At 38.1% G+C, this 26483-nt stretch overlaps 1 protein-coding gene across 6 annotated transcripts in view; it reads left to right on the plus strand.

Moving 5' to 3' along the window:
- Nucleotides 1–26483, plus strand: part of BRAF (B-Raf proto-oncogene, serine/threonine kinase) — a 162350-nt gene that overhangs the window by 103029 nt on the left and 32838 nt on the right. For 4 of the 6 annotated variants that reach the window (XM_078153351.1, XM_078153339.1, XM_078153341.1 and 1 more), the window contains 7 exons: nucleotides 2333–2369; nucleotides 6851–6987; nucleotides 9038–9155; nucleotides 10312–10396; nucleotides 13892–14068; nucleotides 23866–23912; nucleotides 24848–24966. In XM_078153351.1, coding sequence (XP_078009477.1) covers nucleotides 2333–2369; nucleotides 6851–6987; nucleotides 9038–9155; nucleotides 10312–10396; nucleotides 13892–14068; nucleotides 23866–23912; nucleotides 24848–24966 — 720 coding nt within the window. Of the gene's footprint in view, nucleotides 1–2332; nucleotides 2370–3830; nucleotides 3951–6850; nucleotides 6988–9037; nucleotides 9156–10311; nucleotides 10397–13891; nucleotides 14069–23865; nucleotides 23913–24847; nucleotides 24967–26483 lie in introns of all 6 variants that reach the window. The other 2 variants (XM_020998143.2, XM_078153346.1) reach the window with 1 other exon arrangement.

Consider the following 26483-nt stretch of genomic DNA (forward strand, 5'->3'; position numbering starts at 1 on the left):
CCCCAATGCATATTTGCTCCACTCTAGTTTTTAGACCACTCTAATTGCAAGGACTTTTTCTTGTATGTTTAGCCAAAATTTGCCTCTGGATAACTTCTGCCCATTGACCCCAGTTCTGTTCTTTGCAACCAGTGAAAATAAATCTAATTCTTCCACAAAATTGTTAATCCTTCAAATATTGAAAGACAGCTTGTTACCTTCTCCTATAAGTCTCCTATTTTTGCAGGTTAAATATGCCCAGTTTCTCCCATAGATCTTCATTTGATGAGATTTCTAATCCTCTTCATAGCCTGGTAATCCTGCTATTGATAAGTCATGGTTTTTTCAATGTCCTTCCATGCCATGGGACCCAGAAGACAACTCAGTACTCCAGATGTAGTCTGAGCAGGGTCACATCCAGCAGAACCATTGAGTCCATTGCTGTAGACACCATCTTTCTATTCACACAGCTAAAAATTAAATTAAAATTGTGGCACATTGACTCTCATTGAATTTGCAATCCACTAAAATCCATCTTTTTCAGGTGAATGACTTTATAACTGTGCTTATTCTTGTCTTTCCCTCCCTCACCCTGCTTATTTGTGCAATTGATTTTTTGAACCTAAGAATAAGACTTTAAAGTTATCCCTCTTAAATTTAATCTTGCTAATATCAATCTATCATTGAAATTTTTCAAGATATCTTTTGGATCTGAACTCTGTTATCCAGTGCATCAACTGTTTTGTCCAACTTTTTGCCATCCACGTAACTTGATGAGCATACCATCCATGCCTTCATCCATGTGATTTGATTTCAGTTTTGAAAAAACACCCTTGCATTCCAGATTGTGCTTTTTTACTCCTCCCAGCCAAGAGTTTGGAGTTTAGAGCCTTGCAGTGGGTGTCTCTGCCTTTGGTCCTCTGCCTCCCCATAACTTTACCACAAGGCTGCTCTTGTATCTCCTGGATGATCTGCAGACTCTCCTCTCTCCAACTGTACTTATCCACCTGTTTAGTCACAGTAATGTTTTTAATCAAACCTGGGATTTCATTGGTGTATAGGGATGCATAGGGAGAAACTTCCTGGGCCCATCCGTGTGGATGCTTTGTCTGCTACTTGATAGTGCAGAGAGTGGTCAATGTCCTACAGCCATTATGTATTAAAGGGAAGGCTCGAATCCAGGCCTTTCTTTTCATTGTGCCATCATACTCCCTCTTCTTAATTATTTATTTCCCCTTCCCAGAATTAGTTTAATGGCTGCCTGTTCCTGAAGGAAGATTTAGACTCTGTAGCTTGACATTCAAGGCATCCCATAGCCAACCCCCCAACTTAACTCTTTAGTTATATCTCATGTTGCAAGAACTCCGTTCTAATAAAACTGGTTTAATCAAGCTATTCTACTTATCACCCTTAGAACATATGTTCATTCACGTGCTCTTTGCTTAAGCCCTTCCCTTCTTCCTATCCAAATCTTTCCATCCTTGCAGACTCAGCTCAAGTCCTCCCTTCACCTTTAGTGAGTGATTTTTTTTCCTCCTCTGAATTTCTAGTACATTTTTCTAGTACATTTATTTTCTTATTGTGTCTACCTTAATTATAAAGTACCTTCTGGTATCTCTTGTTGTCTTGAATTGTTATCTAAATATTATATTACTAACTGACTTCCTTTTACCTCTTAATAATCCAATTAGATGATAAACTCTTTTAAGGCCTGTCTTATGCCTCATGTCATTTTGTATCTAGTAGCTGCTCAGTAAATGCCTGCTAAATTGTTATCTGAATAAAGGGCAGTGAGTGCTATACCCTGACAATCCAACAGAAATTTCTCTTTAAATAAATTGCTTCTGTATTTAATGTCATGGTTTCTATACAGAAAGTTAGACCCTTGGCAGATGAGTAAACTTAATTCACAGAGAAGTTTAAGGGTAATGGTAAATCATGAAGACTGCTCAGTCAGGCTGGAGGTGAGCAGAGGCACAGGCTGAAGTGGGAAGTTTCTCTTCTACCTCTACCTCTCCTGCAGTCACTCAAGTTAGATATATTTTGATTTTTTGCATTGTCAGTAGGCCTTTTTTTAAAGTGAATTGGTACTTTCACTTGATTTTGAACACCTGAAATAATTTAGTAAATCTATATTAAGGTGATCTCTTATCAGTAGGTTCAAATTAGGGACTGTCTCTTTTTTGGATGACATCTTAGATGTTGGCCAGCCTATGGTTTTTAAGTTTTATGAAGTCAAACTGGCCTCATTTCAATTAGCCCAGCTACTAGTGATATTTAGTGGGAAATGAAACACTATTTTTGATCTTTAACTGTATAATCGAAGTAAATACACATTACTATTTATTTATAGGACTTGATTAGAGACCAAGGGTTACGGGGTGATGGAGGTAAGTAGTCATTTTAATTTTGCAAGAGAATTTGGGGGGAAATGTGCAATTGCTTTGCTGCCTCTATCCTTTTTTACTGGCTCGTTTCATGAAACACAGACACAGAGAGAAATGTGTAGAGAAAAACCAAATTATCAGCTTTTCTTTTCTGTGGTATTTAGCATTTGCCCTGATAAAACATATATTAATTTGGCTGGGTAGAGTAGGCACATAGGAGAAAGAAACTTAAATGTTCCATCAATTATTTTGAAGTATTTTCATATGGAGAATTCTACTTCTTTGTTGATCTGTATCCATCCTCAAAATATAGTTATTACACTTCCCTTTGGGATGTTTATTTCTTTTTTAAACTTGATCACAGGGTTTTCTGGTGATCAAATTTCTCCTGATAACTACTATCTTCATATTAATGTATCCTGGAAGTTTTCCAACCTCCCCAGTATTCCAGCCAATTTCTATGATGCCCAGGTGACTAGTAATAGTAGGTTGGTGTTTATGACTTCTTCCCCTTGTCTTCCTGAAAAAAGTATAAAGTCTAGATGTGTTATACCATAGGTGACTGGGCAGATGTTCAATTACCCCTTGGAATAGTTCAGTTCTGCCTAGAAAACAAACAAACAAGCTGAATTCAGACCCATTACCAGTCAACCTGGCACTGATTACAGTATCCAGGTATAAATTTGGAGGCTAATGAAAATATTCATCATAAGAATATTTCTCATAAAATGTTGCCCAAAGGATCATGTTTCAGGATATCTTGTTACCTAGCAAGATCTGTCCTTATAAATGTTCTTATAAGTGAGTATAATAATTGAATGCTTTTATGGCTTTATACAAATATCTCTTAATATGGCCTCTTCATTTCGACTTGTTATATACCTTTATCAGAATATCTAAATTTTTTTCTATCTAAATCCATTCTATAATTGTGTTTTGTTGTACTGCCTCTTCACCTTTAAAACTACTAAAATGCTAGGTCTCCTTGCCTTGTGAACTCTGCATCTAGAGTTTATAGTACCTCGGATATAGAAATTTTTTGTTTGTTTGTTATTCTGTGAACCCACCAGATAATGTTGTTGCCAGTTTGACTTTCATATGTCTTGATAACTGTGGCTTTTGATAATTTTCCCCCAATACATCCAGCATTTAAATGTTGTGGTCATGTTGGCATCACAAAGCTATTAACCTAGTCATAAAAAAGGGCCTGCTTAGTATCTAAAATTAAATGGCAATTTTTACCCTTCATATTGAGTTGCTTTGGGTTTGGGGAGGATTTTTTGGTTTATTTATTTTAGTTATTGGGATTTTATGAAAATAAGTATTTGTGTTTTTTTTTAATGACCAAAATTATTCTGTTAAGCAGGCTTCAAGTCATCTTATTTATTCCCCATGACTTCTTTCATTTCTTCTGTGTGTCTGTCTTCCTGTCTCTGCCTGCTCCTTTCTTTCTCTCTCTAACAGCCCCCTTGAACCAACTGATGCGCTGTCTTCGGAAATACCAATCCCGGACTCCCAGTCCCCTCCTACATTCTGTCCCCAGTGAAATAGTGTTTGATTTTGAGCCTGGCCCAGTGTTCAGAGGTAGTTGGGCTCTTCTTTCTTGTTTTCACACCACCCCAAACCCCCCAAAATAAATAAATAAAAACCACAAATGCTGTTCGTGCCTCACCCTCACAGCGTGTGTTTGTAAGTGTGAGAGTTTTCAGAGGAAAAAAAAAACAACCCAATTTTCTGCTTGGCCTGGCTGGAATGCTCTGAATGTGCTTCTTACACATATTCACTACCACTAGCTTTCTGTATGTTGTCTGACATAAACTTTTAAAAGCAAGGAAATTCTGAGCTGAAGTGTCCATCTTGTTTTTACCTTGTAACTATTGGTCATGTTTGCTGCAAATTTATCTGGAAGGAGCTAACAAGGTATGGGCCTTCAATCTGAATTCCTTTGGTTTTAATCCATTTAAGTGACATCTCTGTGGTGATTAATGTTTTTATTTGTATTTTAGCAGTCATATTCTGTGAAAATGTAAATTAGATAAATTATTCAGGGACACATTATTGGGACTTTGATTTTTTTTTGAGATTCTCTGATAATCAACAATATTAATGCTTCTGTGCAATGGGAAATAGATTATTTTATAACATATTAAGCACTAGAAACAAGTTACTATGCAGAAATAAAAGTTATTGTACATGATTATTCCTAATGTACTTAAGGAAACTTAAGTTTCTGTTCTTCATTGATGCTATGTAATGTTAGATTCAGTCTTTACTGTGAGAGAAAAAGGGTAGCAGCATGATTTCACACTCAAAAGTGAGATGACATCCTATGTCACTCTCCATATTTCAGGTACTGTGGTTACATTTATTATAATTCATTTAATGGTACAAAATTGGTATAGATATCTTACTGTACTTAATCTAAAAGACAAATAATGAGGCTTAATATGGGTTAGTGGATAGAGAGATAGCTTCTAGTCCAGAAAGGTCTGGGTTCAAGTTCCACCTCAGACATATGCTGATTGTGGGGCCCTGGACAAATTACTGAACCTCTCATTGTCCCCCAAGCAACTCTTAGGCTGTAAGAGGCAGAACAGTTGCTCATTTGTATTGGTAGAGGGAGTTTCCTTACTGGGAGTGCCCCATACCAGTGATTTCATGGGAGGGGGTATAGCTTAGTACAGTTAGAATCAAAAGACCAATTGAGTTCAAGTCCTGACTCTGATTGATACTAAATTATATAATCTTGGCAATTCACTTAATCCTGGTTCCCCAATCTGTAAAATGGGGATATTTGTTCTACCTTTGTCAGGATTGTTCCTAGGTAAGCTCTCAGTAAAACACTGTATAAGTATGCATTATTTTCAAAGATTTTGCTAAAAGGTGTTAATTACTTGGAACTGTTCATTTGTGCTTCCACATTAAGCTTCAGCTTCTAGGCCTTATAATCGCTTTCCTAGGTCAACTGTTCCTATCCTTGGAAAGTATGCAGAATTTACTGAGAAAAATTAGTTAATTAGCATAGTTGCTTAGAAAAGTTTAAGTCAGTTAAACATCATCAAGCAATCGAGCCTATTTGTTGCAGTGGTTTTATATAAAAAGATAGACAGAACCAGTTAATCTCAATCATCATTTTGTTCTTTCAGAGAATTGGATATAAAAGATGGGATGGCCAAATTTTTACACAGGCTAAACCTTTGACTAATGTTACTGTTATTTTTCCTTTTGCACTAGATTGAAGTATAACTTTTCTATTAATGGTAGGAAACATCTTAAGAAGCAGTATCTCCCTCAAGTTGTTGTTTTTTGTTTTTTTGTTTTTTGTTTTTGCTATATATGTGGAGGGATTAACTTGGACTGTGTTACCAAGTAATTATCTATATGACAGCACTCCAGGAGGACATCAGATATTTAATCTCCAAATTTAAACCCAGGAGAATACTATGAGAAAATCTCAATGCAACCCCACTGTTAAAATAGGGAACTTGAGCACCCCCTGAGCCAGATTCAGAAAGACCCTAGATTCTGCTTATTGGCCTGACCACGGAACTACCTTCCCACTTTACTTCACCATAGCTTCCCATATCCCCCAAAAGGATAGAAGTCATTTTAGTGATTTCATCTTGAATAAGCTTTGCAAGCTCTTGGAAACATCCTAAAGGTGCCAACAGGAAGCAGAGGTAATATTCTGTAGGCTAGGACAAGGCTACCAGAATCTAGTGGATCCTTTGATCCATACTGGTGAGTCCAAGCTTTCCCTACAACTCTTGAATATGGATCTCCTTTCAGAAAGAGTATGTGCTAGGATTCCCTTGACCAATAGACATATTACATAGGCAGTAATTTAGCAATGAAGCTGTGGAATTTGTATCTCTTAAGTTTTGGTCATTTGTAAAGGAACTTTGTTGTTTGGATTTTTTTGGCCAGCAAAACCTACTTGACTTTGTGTATACCATTAATTTTATATATAGATAAAGAGTCCATCTCTGTGTTTAACAGACCTTAGGGAGACAAAAAATTCATAAGTAGTGCAGCTTATTAGGGTATAGTGTGCTTCTTTGGATTAAATATTTTATATTTCTAGATAACATGAATCAGATTGGTTTTTTTAATTTTTAGGGCTATCACAGTCTCATTCTCCCATCTTTTTGTGATCTGCCTTTTTTATTGGAACTAATCTGCTACAGAAATAAACATCTGATTTGTGATTTTCATTAGTATTAGCTGTTATTTTTTTTAATTTAAAGAAAAATGGTACTCAGACTTAGCATTAATATGTAAGATGAACTACTGCAACAGTTTGATAGAGAAAATTGAGTGGAGTTTATTGGATAAGAATCTATAAGCACATTAAAACATGAATGTCCCTCTAAGACAGGTGGAGGTACTGCATCTTTAAAAACAAGTCTTAAATTTCTTAAGATTTTTTAAAACAATAGATTTGATCCTCCTTTAATGGATGCATTTTTAAAAAAATAATTCAGGGTCAACCACAGGCTTGTCTGCCACCCCTCCTGCTTCCTTGCCTGGATCTTTAACTAATGTGAAAGCATTACAAAAATCTCCAGGACCTCAGCGTGAAAGAAAATCTTCATCATCTTCTGAAGACAGGAATAGAATGGTAAGGACAGAAGGTCATATTCCTGCTTTTCTCCTAAGTTTTTCTTTTTTTAGAGGCCATGTAGTAGCAACTCAAAGAGCAATGGACATTGGTTGTAAATCTTGTTGCGTTATTAGTATCCAAGTAATACTTGACACAAGTTAGATACTATAGATTTTGCTTCATGCAAAAACCAAAATAATTTAAACTAGCTGTGGTCACTTAATACATTATCCAAATGTGCTGATTTAGTCTTCTCTGACATGCAATTTATATTGTTCTAGAAACTGTCTTAGAACTGACAATCTTTTGGTGCAGGAATTATTTCTGAACCTCTGATTGCTGTTTTCATCTCTGCCATGGCTGAAACAAAGGCATTGGTAGTTGAGGAATGATATCTACTCTTTCTGGTAATTTGGTAGCAGGAAGAGGGGGAAGGGAATAGCATGTGCAAATGTTTACTTAAGAGCTTGTATGGCCTGTTTTCTTAGGAAAAAAAATCAGACAAGGTAGATCATGAAAACTGCTTAAGGGACATTGTAATGGAAGGATAGGGATTGATTGGTGAAATCACCTTGATATGTTAGATTTAATTATTTTGGTTTAAGAAATGAGTACCAAAGTAAGAATTCATTTTGTATATCCCAACATCAATTTTTTCTTAAGGACCATGCCTTAAACCCAAATCACTCTGGCTCTCATTGATTGGCCAACAATAGGTCCCAGCCCAAGCCTCCTTTGGTCATTGTTTGGGCCCTGAGAGTGAATGTAAATAGCAGTTGTTTCTGTTTTGGTCAAAAATCCTGAGGGTCTTCCCCTCCCAGATTGATTTTTTTTTTGGACTAGGTAAAAGAGGGTATTCTCTGCCTTATTTCTTACCTAGCCTGAATCACACTAAATGAGGTGTTACCTCAGTCAACTGAGACCTGTTAAAAGACCTTAGCTTAAAAAGGCCAAGGTCTCCCACTGCATCCAGGGACATCTCTAGTTGTCCTTATCTGTATCTTGCCCCTGGACCCAGATGGCACCAGAGGAGAAAGTGAGATTAGTGACTTTGTGTAGCCTTCTCTCACTAAATCCAATTCACTTGCGTGTCCAAACAACAGCAGTGTTTTATGAGTGCCCTAATGTTGAGGTGTAGGTGCCAGGGGTTCTGGGACCCCAAAATCACAATACATAGTTTCTGCCTGAATGAATTCTGCCCAACTCTTCTTTCAGCCAAAGACAAGGTTTTATTAGAGATGAACCATACAGGCCAGACTCTCAAGGAATTTGGACATTAGTGACACCTGTAAGGACAATTGGGCATGAGGAAATCTCAGCGTTTAAGTGGAGCCAGCTAGCTGTGTGACCATGGGCAAGTCACATAACCCCTAATGCCTCACCAAAAAGCAAACTAAATAAATAAAAGGGGGCCAGGATGGATCTTATATACAGCCAAGTAATTTGGAGGAGGAGCTGGGAAGAGGATCTTGAGGCTGGAGTGACTGGGGGAGGAGTTTAGGGAGAACCCCATGGGAGAGCATGGGAGGCAGAATGGGGTCACCTGGGAATACACAGTGGGGGGTTAAGCTCCATCAGGGTAACTGAAACAGGGTAACAGGGTTAAGAACTGGAAGATAGGGAAGAAAGAGGTTGAATGGGGTCTGGATAAGATCCTAAATGGGAAATATAGCAGGCTTCATTAGGGTATCAAAAACTAGGCTTCATTAGGGTATCAGAGAGATAGCGGCCTAGGCTATATATAAGGCCAGTTAATAATCTGGAGACTGCTAAACTTCCTTGACCAGATAAGTGAGTTCAAAGAAAGTTTAAGGGTTTTCTGGGGCCCATAGACAAATGGGACCCCAATTCTTTTTTGGAGTGAGGGGCAAAGTTCTTGACTTGGGCCCATACCCCATCATTGATACTGAATTGCAAATCAGAGATTGCTAATTCTGATGAAAAATAAAATCATAATTTAAATCTTTTCATATATTATATCATTACTGGCTTAGACAAGTCTTAAAATATATTTCCTTTATAATGAATAAATCTGATTTTATGTTATTTTGGTTGAATTTTATTTTAGAAAACCCTTGGTCGACGGGACTCAAGTGATGATTGGGAGATTCCAGATGGGCAGATTACAGTTGGACAAAGGATAGGATCTGGATCATTTGGAACAGTCTACAAGGGAAAATGGCATGGTATGTAAACATTAGGATAAAACTTAGCTTTCGGGGGCAGCTAGGTGGTGCACTGGCCCTGGATTCAGGAGGACCTGAGTTCAAATGCGGCCTCAGACACATAACACATAACTAGCTGTGTGACCCTGGGCAAGTCACTTAACCCCATTGCCTAGCCAAAAAAAAAAAAAAAAACAAAACAAAAAAAACCCCTTAGCTTTCAAGTTTATAATTATTGCATATTTTTTAAATCTTTCATGGAAAGTACTAAAGTAAGTATTATTTATTTTATCATATGGCATATCATTCAATGGAATTCTCCAAAGATTGATTTAAAAACTACAAGAAATAAAAATAGGTTTTTATAGATTCATGATATTAATACCCTTTCCTGCCTTTTGTTAAAGCATGATTCAAATTCACTTTTATTCATATATGAAAATCCTTAAGCTGATCTCAAATACAAGTTCATGACAAAATGTGTTGTTTTCAATATACATGGTCGCTCTAGTGTTAAGCTACATTAAAGATGTTAAACTACATTAAAAACCATAATTGAACATCTAAGTATATGTAATCATATTAGTGATTCCTTTTTATAAAATCATCCCTTTTTATAAAAAAAGTAACAGATGAGATAGGTTGATACTCGAGCTTAAAGTAATCCATAAACTGAAAAAGCCTCAAAAATTGCAGTACTAAAAGGCTGGTTTCAGTTTACTTGTCTTTCAGCCAACATGAATGAGTCTGACATTTTTTGCTTCAGCCTTATCAGTTGTTAACTGCATTTCTTTTTCGATCTAGTAGTTAACCACTCTTGAAAATGGTTTTGGAATGCAGCTGACAAAGCTGAATTCCCAATAACTTAAACATTATAAATTCTTCTGGCATGTATATCTCTCATTGGTTGGGTTTTTCCCTAGAAAGTTAAGGCGTAGGGGCAGCTAGGTGGTGAGTTCAAATCCAGCCTCAGACACTTCTTAGCTGTGTGACCCTGGGTAAGTCACTTAACTTGGATTGCTTCCCAAAAAACAACTAAACAAGAAAGAAGTTAGTATAATTCATAAGCACATTTCCTAGTGATGTAGATTTTAGCGGGGCTATGGTGACTGGTGAAAATAACCAACCATTCTTTTTTTAAAAATGCTTTTCTCTTGGGATGACAATTATCTTCTAGGTGATGTAGCTGTGAAAATGTTGAATGTGACAGCACCCACACCTCAGCAGTTACAGGCTTTCAAAAATGAAGTAGGAGTGCTCAGGTGAGCATTGTGTAAATTATTTTCCAGAGAATTGAGACACTTATGATGTGTTTCCCATTTATTTACTGGCTTTGCAATTTTTCCTGCTCGCTGAGCCTAGGAGTCCCCAAGCCTCAGTACTGAGCCCTCTTCTCTTTTCTCAGTGTATCTTCTTCTTTGGACCTCATCCATTCACATAGATTCATTTATCATCTTTACACAGATGATAAATTCTATATGTTCAGCCCTAAATAAGCTGTCTTCTGCACCCCAGTTTTCAAGAGCCCTACATCTGATTTCTGGGTGTTTCCATGTCCCCGGCTGAATGCATTCTTCTCTCTCATGTCCTTTAACCCTACTGATCCTTCCTTTACACTTACCTATTCCTCTCTAAGGTGTTCCATCCTCCCAGGCACCAACATTCAGATGCTCCGACTCTTTCACCCCTCTTCTACTTCACTATATTCAGTTGTTACAAGGCTTGTGGAGTCTACTTCCTGCCTCCATAGCACTTCCCAGTCATCCTGTTCTCCATTCATGTAGTTCACCACTCTAGTCCAGTCATCCCTCCTCTATACTACTAAATCAATCACCTTTCCACCAGTCCCTTCTGTAGTCCACTCTTCACATCCCCACCAAAGTCATCTTTGTGTAGCACAGGTCTGACTGCTTCGCTTCCACGCTCAAATTCACTTCATTTCAGTTCGCTTTTAAAAGTACTTATTAAGTGTCTATTGTATGCCAAGCATCATGCTTAGATACAAAGAGAATGAGACAGTGCCCTCAAAAAGCTCACCTGTAACTGTAGGGCTACAACATGCACACAGATAAGTAATCACAAGGTACATGGGAAAAATTACAAAGAAATTGCAGGAGAGGAAGGGAAACACTAAGAACTGGGGGCATTAGGAAAGACCTCTTGAAATCAGGGTCACTTGAACTAAGCCCCAAGGGGAGGTAAGGACTCACGAAGTGGAGATGATGACAGGGAGACTGTTACAGCCCATACAAAGGTCCTGAGGTCGTAGAAGATGCAGTGTCGTGGATGAGCAACAGCAGGTAGCCCAGCGTGGCTGGAATGTCCAGTGTGTGAGACAAGATCGTGTTTGATCGGTATGGAAAGTCAGATGAGCCAGATTGTGGAGGATCTGCATGTACCAGCAGAGATGTGTGTATTTTATCATAGTGGCAAGAGAAAGCAATTGAAGCTCTTGAGCAAAGTGATGCCTGCAAGTCCAGGCTGTGAGAGAGGTTTGAATGAAGGAAGGCAGTACTCACTGTGTGCGGGGCGCTGTGCTGGTTCTACAGTGCAGGAAAAGGCAAAAACAGTCCCTGCCCTAAAGAAGCCTACATCCTGGTGGGGGAACAACGTTTAAATAGTGTGGTAAATAGCAGACATGTGCAGGGAAGATGTCAGCAGAGAAGACAGCCCAGTGCCTGTGGGGCCCAGGAAGAGCCTGCTACCGAAGGTGGTTTTGAGCTGAGTTCTTGACAAAAGTCAGGGATCCCAAGAAGGAGAACACTCCAGGCATGGATGACAGCCAGTGAAAATGCACAGCTGGGAGACAGAGTGCCTCTCTTTTGAGGGACAGCAAGGAAACTAGTGTCTCAAGAGGGTAGATTGTATGGAGGGGAGTAAGGTATAAGAAAACTGGAAAGGTAGGAAGGGCCCAGATGACAAAAGGCTTTAAAAGCCAAACCAAGTATAGATAATTTTTCTAGGAATTTGGCTGTGAAAAACAAACAAGATAGAGGATGGTAGCTTAAGGAACAAAATGAATAAGTTAAGATTTTTTATAGATGTGGTTGATCTGGGCACGTTTGTAGGTGTAGGAAATAAGCCAGTGGAAAGAGATTTGAAAATTGGAGCGATGGAGGGGCTATCCAAGGGGTGGGCTCCTGGAGGAAGGGAGAGGGGTGTGATCCAGGCACAAGTAGAGAGGCTAGAGCTTTTGCTTCTTCTAGCATCTAGGTGGTGCAGTGTATAGAGAACCAGACCTGGAATCAGGAAAACTTGAGGTCAGATACTTTTTGATTTATTTATCATGAGGCCCTGGGCAAGTCACTTAACTTTTGTCTGCCCCAGTTTCCTTATCTATAAAATGGGGATAAACATAGCACCTACCTTTCAGGATTGTTGGGAGGATCAAATGAGATAATATTTGTAAAGGACTTTGCAAACCTTGAAGTGCCATGTAAATGCTCGCTGTTGTTAGAGTAAAATATAAACTTGGCCTGCCATCTAGGGCCCTTTACTGTCTGTCTCCAGTCTCCATTTCCAGCATGGAATTTACAGCATGGAACCATGGAAAGGAAATGGGCATTTGAGTTAGGAAATCTAGGTTTGAATCTTATTCTCTACTTACTATCTGTGTGGCCTTGGACAAGTCATTTAACCTGCAAAGATCTAAGGAGGATCAACTCACTGGCTTGTGAGCCATTTTTTATTCTTTCAGCGAAACTGGGACAACTAGCCATCTGAGAATCCAGCATTACATCTGCCATCCTACATTTACAAAAGCCATCCCCATGCTTGGAATGTCCTCATTGCTCAACATTGCCGTTTGGAATCCTTATCTTCCTTCAAAGCTTATCTCAGGACCCACCTTTTTTGAAACCTTCCTTTAACACGTTCTCCCTCCTCACATGTTACCAGAGTTCTTTGATCTTTTCTTTGCCTTTGTCACTTCCTAATCTTGATTATGCTTATCACTGTTTATGATATACCCTTATCTTACCACCTCACATACAATAGATTATAACCTTCATGAGGACAAGAATGTTTTAGTATTTTCTTTGTATCTTCAGTACCTACCTAGTACAGTGCAATGTACGTTGAAAGTGTTTAATCAATATTTCATCTAATTGAGTTGAGTTAAATTTTCAATAAAGCAGAAGATGTAGGAACAAAAGTGTTTTTCTGAGTAGACTTCATATTCAACCATTTTTCCTCCCAGAAATATCAGCAATATAGAAGGTGTCCAGATAACAGGAAGTTGTCTGCTGGTCAGACATATTCAACTCTGCGTATCACATTTTAAGAAGGACAGTGACATACCCAGAGTATGTGCAGGGAAGGGCAACCAGAATTCAGAGGTACAGAAATTGTAGCCAGTAAGGGTTGTTGGAGAAACTAGGAGTGCTTAACCCAGCAAAAAGAAGGAAGAGTATAATAGTATCTTGAAATAGCTGAAAAAACAAGTTCTCTTGTACTCTTTTACACCAAAAGTTCAAATATAACTTTGAAGCACTAGTCTTTCTTGATATCTACCCTTATTAATGCTCTTCCCATCAGAAACATTATTTTGTATTTGCTTTGTATGTTTTATATTTATTTCTCTCTCTGTATGTTGTTTTCCCCTTCTGCCTACTCTCCACCCTGACCCCCAATGAATGTAATTTCTTTGAAGGCCAGGACTATTTTGTTTTTATCTTGGTCGTGCTAGCATAGGGCGTGGCATATAATAGAAGTTCAATAAATGCTTCTTGAATTGAATTGAATCTTTCTTTTTGTAGGAAAACGCGACATGTGAATATCCTACTCTTTATGGGCTATTCAACAAAACCACAGTTGGCCATTGTTACACAGTGGTGTGAAGGCTCCAGTTTATATCACCATCTACATATCATTGAGACCAAATTTGAGATGATCAAGCTAATAGATATTGCACGGCAAACAGCACAAGGCATGGAGTAAGTATTTCTCTGTTGAAACTCTTTGAATTAACTTGGAAAGAGAGTTTCAGTGCACTTTAGATACTTGGACTAAAAGCATTCCTTTAGCCAAATGATTTGATCAGCACTTGAAGTTGTTGAGTCCAAGTATTATAGTATTTTAGGTCATATGCTCTTAATACAGGTAAAGTAGTAACAACAGTCCCCTATAATATTTATATGTCTTAATTCTTATAATCTCTTACAGTAACAATTTCTTTTCAAAATGTAAACTATTATTGAAAACATAGCTGTGAATTATGATTAGTGAGCAATGTTTTTAACTCTAAGGCTAAGAATTCAAAAAATGAGATCAGGTTTGCATGAAAGTATATAATACTTAAAATTCTTAAGTATTTTAAATTGTTTTGATATCCTTTCAAACAAGTTTTTCTTTATTTTTATTGATGCCAGACTTCTACTGTTATATAACATTTATTTCCAAGGGCGCCCACCCTTAACAAAGATTATAAAAGGCAAAAGGAAAAGGGGGAAAGTTGAGCAAAATCATCTGTGTCTGATATTACATACAACATTTCACACTGTAGTCACCCACCTCCACAATGAAAAGAGGGAAATCCATTTTTTCCACTCTGCTCCAAGGTCAAGCTTGGTCATTTTGATTTGTTGTTCTTTACATAAAACCAGTTTTTCTAAGTATAGATAATGTCTTCCTTCAGAATATGTCAATTAATAAAAAGCCGAAACATAAGTCTCTCCCCTGGTAATCCTTGTAGATATGTCAAGTTGTTCAGATACATTGATTTTTTGCTTGCTTAGCTAATTGGAAAGGATAATAAGTTCTTTTAAGAAACTACTAGAAGAAGAAAATAGGAAGCTGTCATAATCTGAAAGATTATGTATAATTTTTAAATTAAATAATGAATGGCAGCTTAAAAATCAAAAGGATGAGTTAAATGGATATTTTAAAACCAAGAGCTTAAGTGAGAAGTCTTAAATAAGCCAAAGTATAATACCTTGGAAGCTATAGATAAGTGACTGGAGAAGTAAACCAATATGTTTTTAAATTAGGGTAACAATGTGTTTATACACCAGTCTTGAGTCAAGGTCTGATTTTGATATGGGTCAACCACAATTAAAGCCTTGTTGGACTTCGCAGAATCTTTTACTGAACTGACATTTCAGTGTACAACAATCTGTAGTTGTCTTGAAACGTGTTAGCCATACAATAGTATTTGTGAGCTATGAGTTATAAAGAATTCATTTAAGCTTCCTTTTAATGAGATTTAAGTCTGAGATAACTTGTCTTGATTTTTGCTGAGGTAGGATTTTATGTTTTCAGTATAACATCTTCATTGCACTGGCTCTGATTATATGGTGAGGTGTTAGTCACCAGAACTGTTTCTTTGCATTATGTCCCTGTCACTTCTATTAGATTTTTGGTAATTCAAAGGACCCATAGTTAAAGAAAGTGAAGATTTTATATGTGTTTTATTATCTGCACCAAAGCCTTATTTCTCGAATCTATTCGTCTGCAAGTGATTCTTCCAGTCAACTTTTCCTTTACAATTCCTGCCCCCATACTTGGGGACTTAAGTCTACACATTAACATTCCTTAAACACTGTGGCCAACAGGTCACCAACCCCTTCAACTTCCATGACCTACATCTTTGTCTGTTGCAGCAGCCCATGGCCCTGCAATTTTAATCTCACCATCATCTCCTCCATGTGCTTCAACTCTGAAATACACCTCTCTGATCCTAAACTTCGGTCTTACTCTTGCTGAGAACTATTTGTCCTCCTCACTGTGACCTATAGTCCTTCCATTCCTCCCTGTTCTCCTGATCCAGCACCCCCTATTCCAACTTCACTTTCTAGTCTACCTTTTCAATCATCTAACTCCATATTATTCCCAAATGATCCTAGTTGAGCTGTTCTCTCTTTATTTGTTCCCATTCTCATTAACCTCCACATCTATACGATATTATCCCTCATGTACTATCATCCCCTTCCCTTTTCTCACTCCCCAGCCTTGGAAGACTTTCTGTCTTACTCTCAGTTTATTAAAATCCATTCTTTAGACTTAAGAACTCTGATCCATACTATGACCAAGCACAATCCCAGAGAATTCATAAGGAACTTTGCTATATAACTCTTGTCAGGAGTGATGATTTCAAAGGGGAGAATTAAATTTTTTTTTTGGGGGGGGGACATGGCAAATCTGTGAATTTGTTTTTCTTAACTAGGCTTATTTGTTATAAGAATCATGTTTTTATTATTATTTAGGGTGAGGAAAAGAGAGGGGAGAGAAGAACTACCAATAGCGTTGGCAAAAACAGTAAATAAGAGGATCTTTTAAATTCACAGATGAGAACTGAAGGAAGTTCAGAAGGAGCCACAAATAGGCTAGCTTTGGCTTTATTTTATACTTTTTTTAAAAAAGTACTTGTAACAGATATTAATGTTTTCATATATGATCCTCTTTTCTCTGTATGGAAAGGTGGGAGGTGGGGTTAGTGTTCATTAAATTCAGAATTTTTAAAAAATAGTTTCCTATTAGGTTATAAACTCTTTGAGAGGTGGGGAATATACCTTATTCTCTTATTCCCTCTCACCCTTCTCCTCCTTACCCCCTGTCCTCTCCCCACCCCCAGTTCCTAGTACAGTGCTTTATATCTAGAGGGTACTCAGAAGAGACTTGTCACTTATTAACAATTAACCTACAAAATGAGTTCCAAGCTTTCTCATGTTCAAGGATCACTATAACCTAGCCCCAGAGCACCTTTTCAGTCTTTGCACAATCCTAGTTAGATCTCCCCAGTCTAGGACATTTCCCTCTGCATGCTTTTGCCATTATAACTATAAGTTCTGTTTCTTGAAAGGAATCAGTTTTATAAATATTGAAATTAGAGAACCTTTAGTCTAAGGCTGGCAAACTATAAGCACTTAAGTACCTTTTTATTCTTTCATTTAAAGACTAAAAAAACCTACTTAGCCTGTCTACTAATATTATTAAACATGGAGTTGTCTATCAGCACTGGGTTGGGATTCAGAATGTCTGAATTGTAGCATCAGCCATGCCACAGACTACCTTAGGAAGGTCACTTAACTTAGCTGAGCCTAGGTAATCTCTAAGGTCCCTTTCAGCTCTGAAATCTTAAAATTCTGTGAATGGTTCTTATCATGTATGTAAAAATGGGCCTAATTCTGAAATCCTCTTAAGTATTTAAGGGAATTTTATGGACTGTATTACATCAAGGTTCAAATAAATGACCACTATACCAATTAGAACATACCAAGTCATAGCAAATATTAAACATGCCATTTAAACTGCTGGTTAAATTACCCCCAAAAAAAATCTTGCTTTAAGTGTCAGAAGACTCATCTGAGCAATTTGGTATAGTTGTGATTATACAAATGATAAGATTCAGAAGTCCAGTTCAGCTGAGCAAAATTTAGTAAATACCGTTACTATATGGCAGGGTATCCAAATACAGAATAGATGCTTTTCCCAAGGGGCTTATATTTTAAATTAGTATTCTTCAGGCTTAACCAGTAAGACTGGAAATCAGCATTTTGTGGAAGGGAATAAAGAGTCAGAACTTCAGAGTTGGCCAGAAGGATGGAGAGAGTAGGCTTCAAGGGAATGGCAAAGGTTAAAGCTTTGTAACTGATAGGGATACAAAGCAACTCTGACTTGTACCTGTAAATGAAAGCATGGAAAATAAATGTCAGACTATAATGACAGAGGCCAATTTGGAGGTCATGAATATGTATTTTATAGTCTGACAAAAAAAGGAGGATTAAAGCAGGGGTGAAAGAGAACAAGGAATTCACCAAAAGGTGAAACAGGGAACATATATTAATGTCTTCTGTCATGTAACCCAATGCTGTTTGTTAGCCAAGCATGAAATCTCAGAAAGTAACTAAAAATGACCATAAATTTGCCATGGATGTTCTTGATTTCGATATGTAAATAAGTTACCCACTTAACAGAACTAAAAGTAAGGCCTGAATGAATAGTGACCATTTTGAGAGAATGGGGAACACAAGTGGAATATCCCACATTCAAATGAATTCAGCAAGCATTATGTACCAAGGTACTGTGCTAAGTCCTTGAGATAAAGAACAAGTTGTAAAACAGGCCCTACGAGAAGCTTACATTTTCCTGGGGAATATATGACATTTACAATATAGTTAAATTAGTATAAGATAATTTAAGGAGGTGAAGAATATCAAAAACTAAAGAAATCAGCAAAGAGTTTACCCATGAAAAGTGGTACCTAATTTGAGCCTTGAAGGAAGCTAAGGAGTCTACTAGGCCGGAATCAGGGGTCAGTATATTTCATATATTCAGGCAGCATGTGGCAGAAGAAATGCCTAATTTGTGAAGCAGGAAGAATGCCAGTTTGTCTGGAACATTGAATATATGAATGAGAAGTAATGTAAAATCAGTCTGGAAAGGTAGGCCAGACTGAGGTAAAGGGATTTAACTGTTAAGCTGAGGGGTTTGTATTTTTTTTTCCTAGAGACAGTAGAGAGGCACTGAATATTCTTGAGTAAGAGAGTGACATGATGACATCTACTTGTGCTTTAGAAAGCTTTTGTAGCAGCTATGAGAAAGATAGATTAGATGTCAGAGACACTAGAACATCCATTCGAAAGCTTTTTAGAGTTGATTCAGGAAAAGAAACAGAAATGGAAGAGTCAAGTGAGAGGAGAACCAGAAGAAAACAATGACAGTGAAAGTTTAGGAAGGAGAGAGAGCTATCGGCAGTGGTAAAAGCTGCAGAGATGGGGAGAAGAATGGGGACTGAGAAAAGATTTAGCAAATAAGAGGTTGTTAGTAACCTGGGAGAGAACAGTTATAATCATGTGATAGTTTGGAAGTCAACTTTCAGGGGGGTTGAGGAGATAAGGATGTGGAGGCAGTGAGTATATACAGCTCTTTCTAGGAGTTTGCTGTTAAAAGGAGGAAAGATATAGCACAATACCTTGATGGGAATATCAGGATCAAGTGAGGACTCTTTTGGAGATTTGGGCATGTTCATACATAGCAAGGAAACAACTAGTAAATAAGAAGAGATTGAAGATAAGACAAGGAATGATTGATGGGGTAAGCAACCGGAGATGCTCAGGCATCGATGTCAAATGCAATAAGCAAAGCACGTGGCCTTGGCAAGAAGACTTCCTCAAAGACTAGACTCAAGAAGGAGAGTGTGAGGAGTGCTATTGAGAGGTTTTAAGGTCAAGATTAGGAGAGAACTTACAACTAACCCATCCTCTATTTTCTTAGTGAAGTAAGAAGGACCCAGGTGAAGTCATTTGTAGTGGACTAGTTAACATGATTTTGTGACTACTTCCAGTGACATTCAAAGGCGTATAAGAATGGGAATGGAGGAGACATGTGGTAGGGATAACCTCTAGTGTCTGAGTTTAGCAAGGCATGAGTGACAGTAGGACAAAGGAGCAATAGATTCAAGGGTAGATGACGTATAACTTTAGTTGGCTCGATAGTGATTAACTTTAGAGTTTAGGCTTTGAAGGGTGGAAAGTGAGGCTGGTTCAGGGTAGATAGAGTAGGAGGGTGGCATACTTGGAGGCTTTCAGTGAAGGTAAAGCATAGGATTAGCAGGAGTGAGGCATATGGAAGATGGAGGGATAGGAAGTTGTGATCCATTGTGATCCAAAAGAGGAATTTCATAGTACTGGATAATGGTGATAGAGAACTTACAGGCATAACCATTCCTGTGTGTGGCCAAGATAAAATGAAGGAACCCGTGACCTAAAGGATCTTAGGAGTTGAAGAAGCTAATCAACTAAGAAACCCAGATATTTGATGGAGATCAGATATGTATATTGAAATCTCCAGGTGGGAACAAAGCTCGAGAGGGGGGGAGGATTGAAGGCCAGGTACTCCTTGAGAAAATAGGAAAGTCAAAGACAGAAAAAACAAAAAGGAAAAAGATCTATATGTACAAAAATATTTATATCTCCTCTTTTAGTGGTGGCAAAGAATTGGAAATTGAAGGGATGTCCATCAATTGGGGAATGGCTGAACAAGTTGTTGTATATGATTATGATAGAATACTTTTGTGCTGTAAGAAATGACAGGCAGAATGTTCTCAGAAAAAAACCTGGACTTACATGAACTGATGCAAAGTGAAGTGAGCAGAACCAGGAGAACATTGTACACACTAACAGCAATATTATGTGATGATCAGCTGTAAACAACTTATTTATCTTAGCAATACAGTGATCCAAGATAATTCTGAAGGACTTATGATGAAAGGTGCTATCCATCTCCAGAGAAAGAATTGATGGAGCCTCAATGCCAGTAGAAGATGCTTTTTCTTTATTTTTCTTGGATTTTTTTTTTTGGTCTGTGTTTTCTTTCACAGTATGACTTCCATGGAAATGTGTTTTGCGTGACTACACACGTATAACCTATATCAAATTGCTTATCTAGGGGGCAGGAGGAGTTGAGGGGAAGAAAATTTGGAACTCAGAATTTGAAAAAAAAAATTGTTAAAATTGTTTTTGCATTTAATTGGGGGAAAATATAATATCAAATTATTTAAAAGAAAAGAAAATAGGAGAAATGGCTTGGGGGCCAGTAGATGACTACAACAGCAACATGGATAGTGTTGATATAGATGAATGGAGTAAACCTCTCTGGAAGAGACATTACCGAGAGAGAGCCGCTGAGGAAACTACTTTAGGTCTGGAAAGAACACTGAGGACCAGGAAGTATGCCTGTCATTCCTCTGGCCTAGTATGGCAGGAGGCTTGAAAGAAAAATGAAATAGGGGTCTAAGGGAAGTCAGGTTTCTATGAATGAAAGAAGATAGGCAGAGTATTAGAGAGCTAAAATAAAGAGAAATTTGTTGATAATAACTTGGGAGGTTCCAGAGGGCATAGTAGTTTGGGAAGGAAGATCAGAATGGGGACCCAAGAGTAGGGCTAAAGGAAGTGAGGAAGGAAAGAGCAGGGAACGTTGAGGGTCTGTATTTTCATCTAGGCATCTGACAATTCTGAATCAGATTATAAGAGGAGCAAGTAGGATATTTGGCAGCCATATGATAGAGATGTGTAATACCTTTTGATAGCCATTGGGATGGCTATGTCAGTTCACTCCTAAGCACCAAAGAAAAAGAGAAATGGGGTCCAGCATCTATATGTATAGATACCAAATGAACAGGTTCCTAGGGGCCTAGCTCAACTTATATTTAGTGCTAGCATAGCATGATTATCCTCATTTTGGAGGCATTTTGAGTTATTACTAGAAGCTAGACATAGGCGTATTATTTCCTATCTGATTTCCCATCATGGCTAGTAACCATCCTCTAGAAATAGCGGGCTTAAAATAGAAATACCATTTTTTGAAATGAAGTAGCAAGATATGGTTACACTACTGCAGCTTTGGGACCAGCTGAGCTGACACCAAAACCAGTGACCTACCCTGGCTCCTAAAAGCTTCCCAGCACCCCATTAAGACGTTTCATTTGTTACATCAAAGTTTCGTTCATTCAACGACTCTTATGTCATTGTACTACATAAAAAGCATTATACTAGGGGCCAAGGAAGATACCAGGATAAGCTCCTCTTGGAGCTTATATAATCCTGACCCACAGTCAGCACTTAGAATTTTCTCCTCTCCTCAGTAGTAGTAACTAATTCATCAACTCTCTCTCCCTTCTGGTTTCCCTCTGGACTTACATTACCTATTTGAAGAATGACTGGTTAAGATCAAAGGTATAGTCTGTGGCCATGGAGCTGTGAGCCTTGTATTTCTTACGTGTATTGGTAGTATACATATACAGATATTAATATAAGGTAGCTGGTTGTCAGAGTGGATAGAAAGTTGGCCTCACCCTCAGAGAGACTCAGGTTCAGATCCCAAATCTTTGTTACGTCTGGCTGTGTGACCTTTGGTAAGTCACTTCTTAGTCTCCAAGGCACCCTTTAAGGCTATAATCTGCCAAGAGGATGTCTGTTGGTATCGATAGAGGGGGTTTTCTTATTGGAAAGTGCTAAACTCGGGGCCAGTAAGACCTAAGTACAAACCCTGCCTCAGGTACTTCCTAGTAAGTCACTGAACCTCTCTGCCTAGGAGGCAGCTACGTGGTACAAGTGGATAGAGAATTAGACCTGGAGTCAGAAAGACCTGAATTCAGATGTGGCCTTTAGCTTACTTAGCTGTGTGACCTTGGCCAAGTCACTTACTTTCATGCCTTGGTTTCCTCAATTGTAAAATGGAGATAATAGCATCTACCAAATGAAGTAATATTTATAAAGTGCTTAGCATAGTGCCTGGCACAGAGTAAGTCTTAATAAATGTTTGTTCCCTCCCTTTTCCCTCCCAGCATCAGTTTCCTCATCTGTAAAATGTGTATTTGTTTGTTTGTTTGCTTGCTTTTTGGTGAGGCTATCGGGGTTAAGTGACTTGCTCAGGGTCACACAGCTAGTAAATGCCAAGCGTCTGAGGTCAGATTTGAACTCAGGTCCTCCTGACTCCAAGGCTGGAGTTCTATCCATTGCGCCACCAATGAGTATTTATAATAACATCTATTTCACAGGATTGTTGTGAAGGCCAAGTGAGATAATATATGTAAAACTTCATAAGCCTTAAAATGCTGAAGAGATTATTATTAACATGATAAAATTAAACATTCTTTTTAATGGTATACATAATGTTAAGAAATATTTATCAGTTAAAAATTCTGTTATGTTTGCCTGAGAATTTGTAATTGAATGCTGAATTGTAGGCTTTCTATTCTGAAGAATTTTGTAATGTATAGAAGGGGTTTGGGTGGGCTGGGGGGTGGTTTCACTGGTTCTGGGCACTCCAAATGAGGAAATTCCCTCTCCCATCAATGCAGATCGCCAGCTTAGAAAGACTTGAAGAGTTGTCTGGGACCATGAGAGTTTAAGTGCTTTGCCAAGGGTCACAGGCCAGTGTGTCTCAGGACTCTAACCCAGACCTTTCTTGGTCTTATGCCAGCTCTCTATCCAATTTGGAGCACTCCTTCCAAATATAAAGTTAAGGATGAAAAATTATTCTCCCTTTCTACAAAGCTGACATTGGATTATTGGATAACATTAAAGCCTAGGTACCATCATTTGACTTGAGAATAAACACAGTGACTATTCATATGTGCAATCTGATCCTTGTAATTGTGGAAGTTATTTAAGGACATTCAGTACTATCTCTATTAGAAATTGTAATCTAATAAAGGAAATAAGATAAATATGTTGGAAAGATAAGTTACTGTCATTTACCACTGGCTATTAGTAACAAATAAACAATTTGACCATTATGTTCTCTAGGAGTTTAGAGGAAAGAAAGGTACCTCCTAACTGGTGTCATGGGAAGACTTGAGAGAGAAGTAGAATTTGAGAGATTTTTAAGAATAGGTTCGATTTGGTTAGGTGAAGAAGGGACCAAGGAGGGAAAATAGTAAAGAGGTACAAAAAAAAACAAAACACAAAACCTCAAAGCATATTCAGTAAGTAAGGAATAGACTGATTTGGCTGGAGTGGAGGATTCGTATATGCGAGTCATAGAAGATTAAGCTAGAAGAGTTTATTTTTATAGAAAACCATATAGTGTTAGTTATACTGTAAAGGTGCAGTCTTAAATTGCTTAGTGGTAAATTTTAGTTTTCGTCATATCTACAGACCATTACAGTGTAACTTTCCATGATAATTTGTTTCATGATTTAAGTATGTACTGTAAATTTTGAAGTCAGGGATTCTCGTCATGCTCCTCAAGCTAAAATAATTTTGGTTTATGTTGCTTTCTTTTTCCCCAGTTACTTACACGCCAAGTCAATCATCCACAGAGACCTCAAGAGTAATAGTATCCTTTCAGAAATGTGACTGCAGGGGGCAGCTAGGTGTCGCAGTGGATAGAGCACCGGCCCTGAAGTCAGGAGGACCTGAGTTCAAATCCGGCCTCAGACCAAACACTCTACACTTACTAGCTGTGTGACTCTGGGCAAGTCACTTAACCCCAGTTGCCTAAAAAAAACAAAAAACAGAAGTGTGACTGCAGAATATAAAAACAACTTGCCTTTTTCTGTTATAGAATTTCCTCCGTTTGCATGTTAAATTTCATAATACTAAAGTGAAAGGTATCGACTGGGATCCAGCCATGACTCTGACTTTGAGAAACTTGGGTTCTCTGAATGAGCAAGCACAAGGGTGCATCTGCCGAGGCTCTCTGACAGCCGCCTTTTATTCGTGTTTCACCAGGAAGTTACTGGGAGGTGGCTTCTAGGACTTTAAGGTCCCTCTCGGCCTGCTCAGTGACAGCCCGCCGTTATAAAGTTACATAATACGTGAAGCGGGGCAATAGAAAGGAAGCACAGCTGTTTACCCTCGTCTTCCCTCAACAGTAGCCCTTTTGAGTCTGTCACCTCACCTTCCGGTACTGCTGCAACGCCTCTAAGTGGCAGGCGTTTCTGACCAGAGTCGTCATCCCGCCAACCTTAGTAGCTCTTCTGGGATGCTTGTAGGTCTTCCAAAAAAACCCGAGGGTGGCTTCTTGCCTGCTCGTTCCTGGTGTTGAGAATATGGGACTTGCGAGTGGGTCGTGTAGTTTTAAATAGGACTTAAGATTTTTAAAACAAACTCGGTAACAAGAAAAGTCATAAAAAGTGATGCTTGTTTAAAAACTATACCTGTTATATTCGCAGAGTTACAGAAATTAGATTCCTTCCATCTACAACTTTTTGTGGTGTTTGTACTGTTAAAGATTTAGATGTTATTCTTCTTTTACTTACTACACCTCAGATATATTTCTTCATGAAGACCTCACAGTAAAAATAGGGGATTTTGGTCTGGCTACAGTAAAATCTCGGTGGAGTGGCTCCCATCAGTTTGAACAGTTGTCTGGATCTATCTTGTGGATGGTAAGAACGGAGGCTGTTTCTTCATTATAAGATTTATTTTTTTGCTTATTAAGGCTGTCACTGCCACACTAAAAAGTACTGTTTTTATAATTCTCATGAATGGCACAGAGGGTAATGGAGAGACTGATGATCCATCTAAGCAGGCTGCAGTGAAGTGGTGCCTTGTTGTGATGAAGCTATAGGAGGATACTGCCCAGATTTACACCAGATGGCTGGGGGGGGTGGTGGTGACAGCTCTGGATAGGTCAAAATCTGCATAACTGTGGGAACATCCATTCTGATAAGATTACAAATACAATCAAGTATTTAAGTTTCACTCTTTTGACACATTTTGTAAAAGAAATCAATTATTAGCTGGATTTCAGACCAGAAATATGCTCTTTATAATATGTTAATTCAAATATTAGCACATATATCTAAAATGAGACCTTTGACAAGGAAGAAAAATAGGCATACACTGAAAAAATCGTTATTTAAAATTACCATATTAAATTTACCATATTAAAACATCTCCCACAAAACAGCTTGAGTTTTTTGTTTTTGTTTGTCTTTTTGTTTATTTTACACGTTTCTTTTGAAAGAGAATTCAGAGTAGTAAAGTCGGTATAAAGGGACTCATAATATGGGAATCCCCTTCACTTACGCTGATATTAGCAGCTCATCTATAACTTAGAGTATTAGAGAGTTGTCTTGAGGACACTGAGAAGTTAAATCACTTGTCCATGGTCACAATATATGTAAAAAGTCCTCATTACTTTTATTGTCATTCTCTCACTAAGAGTGTCATGTTGGGGCAGCAAGGAGGCCCACACTAGATAGAGCACTGGTCCTGGAGTCAGGAGGACCTGAGTTCAAATCTGGCCTCTGACGCTTGACACTTAACTAGCTGTATGACCCTGGGCAAGTCACTTAACCTCTGATTGCCCTAAAAAAATAGAGAGAGTGCCATGTTACATTTGGACCAGTGTGACAGTTTGGTCGAGGTGATTAAGACACTTATTATAAGTAGTTGGTAGTGGTGTTTTGAATGTGAGAACAGTATCAAAGGTGGGCAAAAATCAGTATCTTGAGCCCTGAAATTCTGAGGCTCAAGTTATAAAAGCAGAGCAAATGTCATAGATGTACTTTTGCATTTGATCAATTTGAACTGGTAATAGCCAGAGGCAAATTAGGAGATGTTTCAAGCTTGTCTTTTCTAGTTTATGTAGTTAAATACTCATTGTCATTCATTTACTGGTATGATAACTTAGGGGCTTATCTCTACTTCCATTAGACTGTTTTTAGATCAAAGAGAGATCCAATGGTAGACTTTATTACCTAGAGCTATCTTTCTATGAGTTGACACTGCTTTCAGTATTAAATATTTCTAGAGCAGTCACAAACTAGACCAGAGTTTGGCCAGAAATAGGGCCCTACAGATTTTGTTTTCCTTTAATTTTATAGAATATAAGGACATTATATTTCCTCCTCTGGTAGGAGGAAAAAAATTGCCTGAATTTAAGTGTCCTCAGATTTTA

The sequence above is a fragment of the Phascolarctos cinereus genome, unplaced genomic scaffold (genome assembly GCF_003287225.1).
Source record: "Phascolarctos cinereus isolate Bilbo 61053 unplaced genomic scaffold, phaCin_HiC Scaffold_1;HRSCAF=81, whole genome shotgun sequence".
Lineage (NCBI taxonomy): Eukaryota > Metazoa > Chordata > Mammalia > Diprotodontia > Phascolarctidae > Phascolarctos > Phascolarctos cinereus.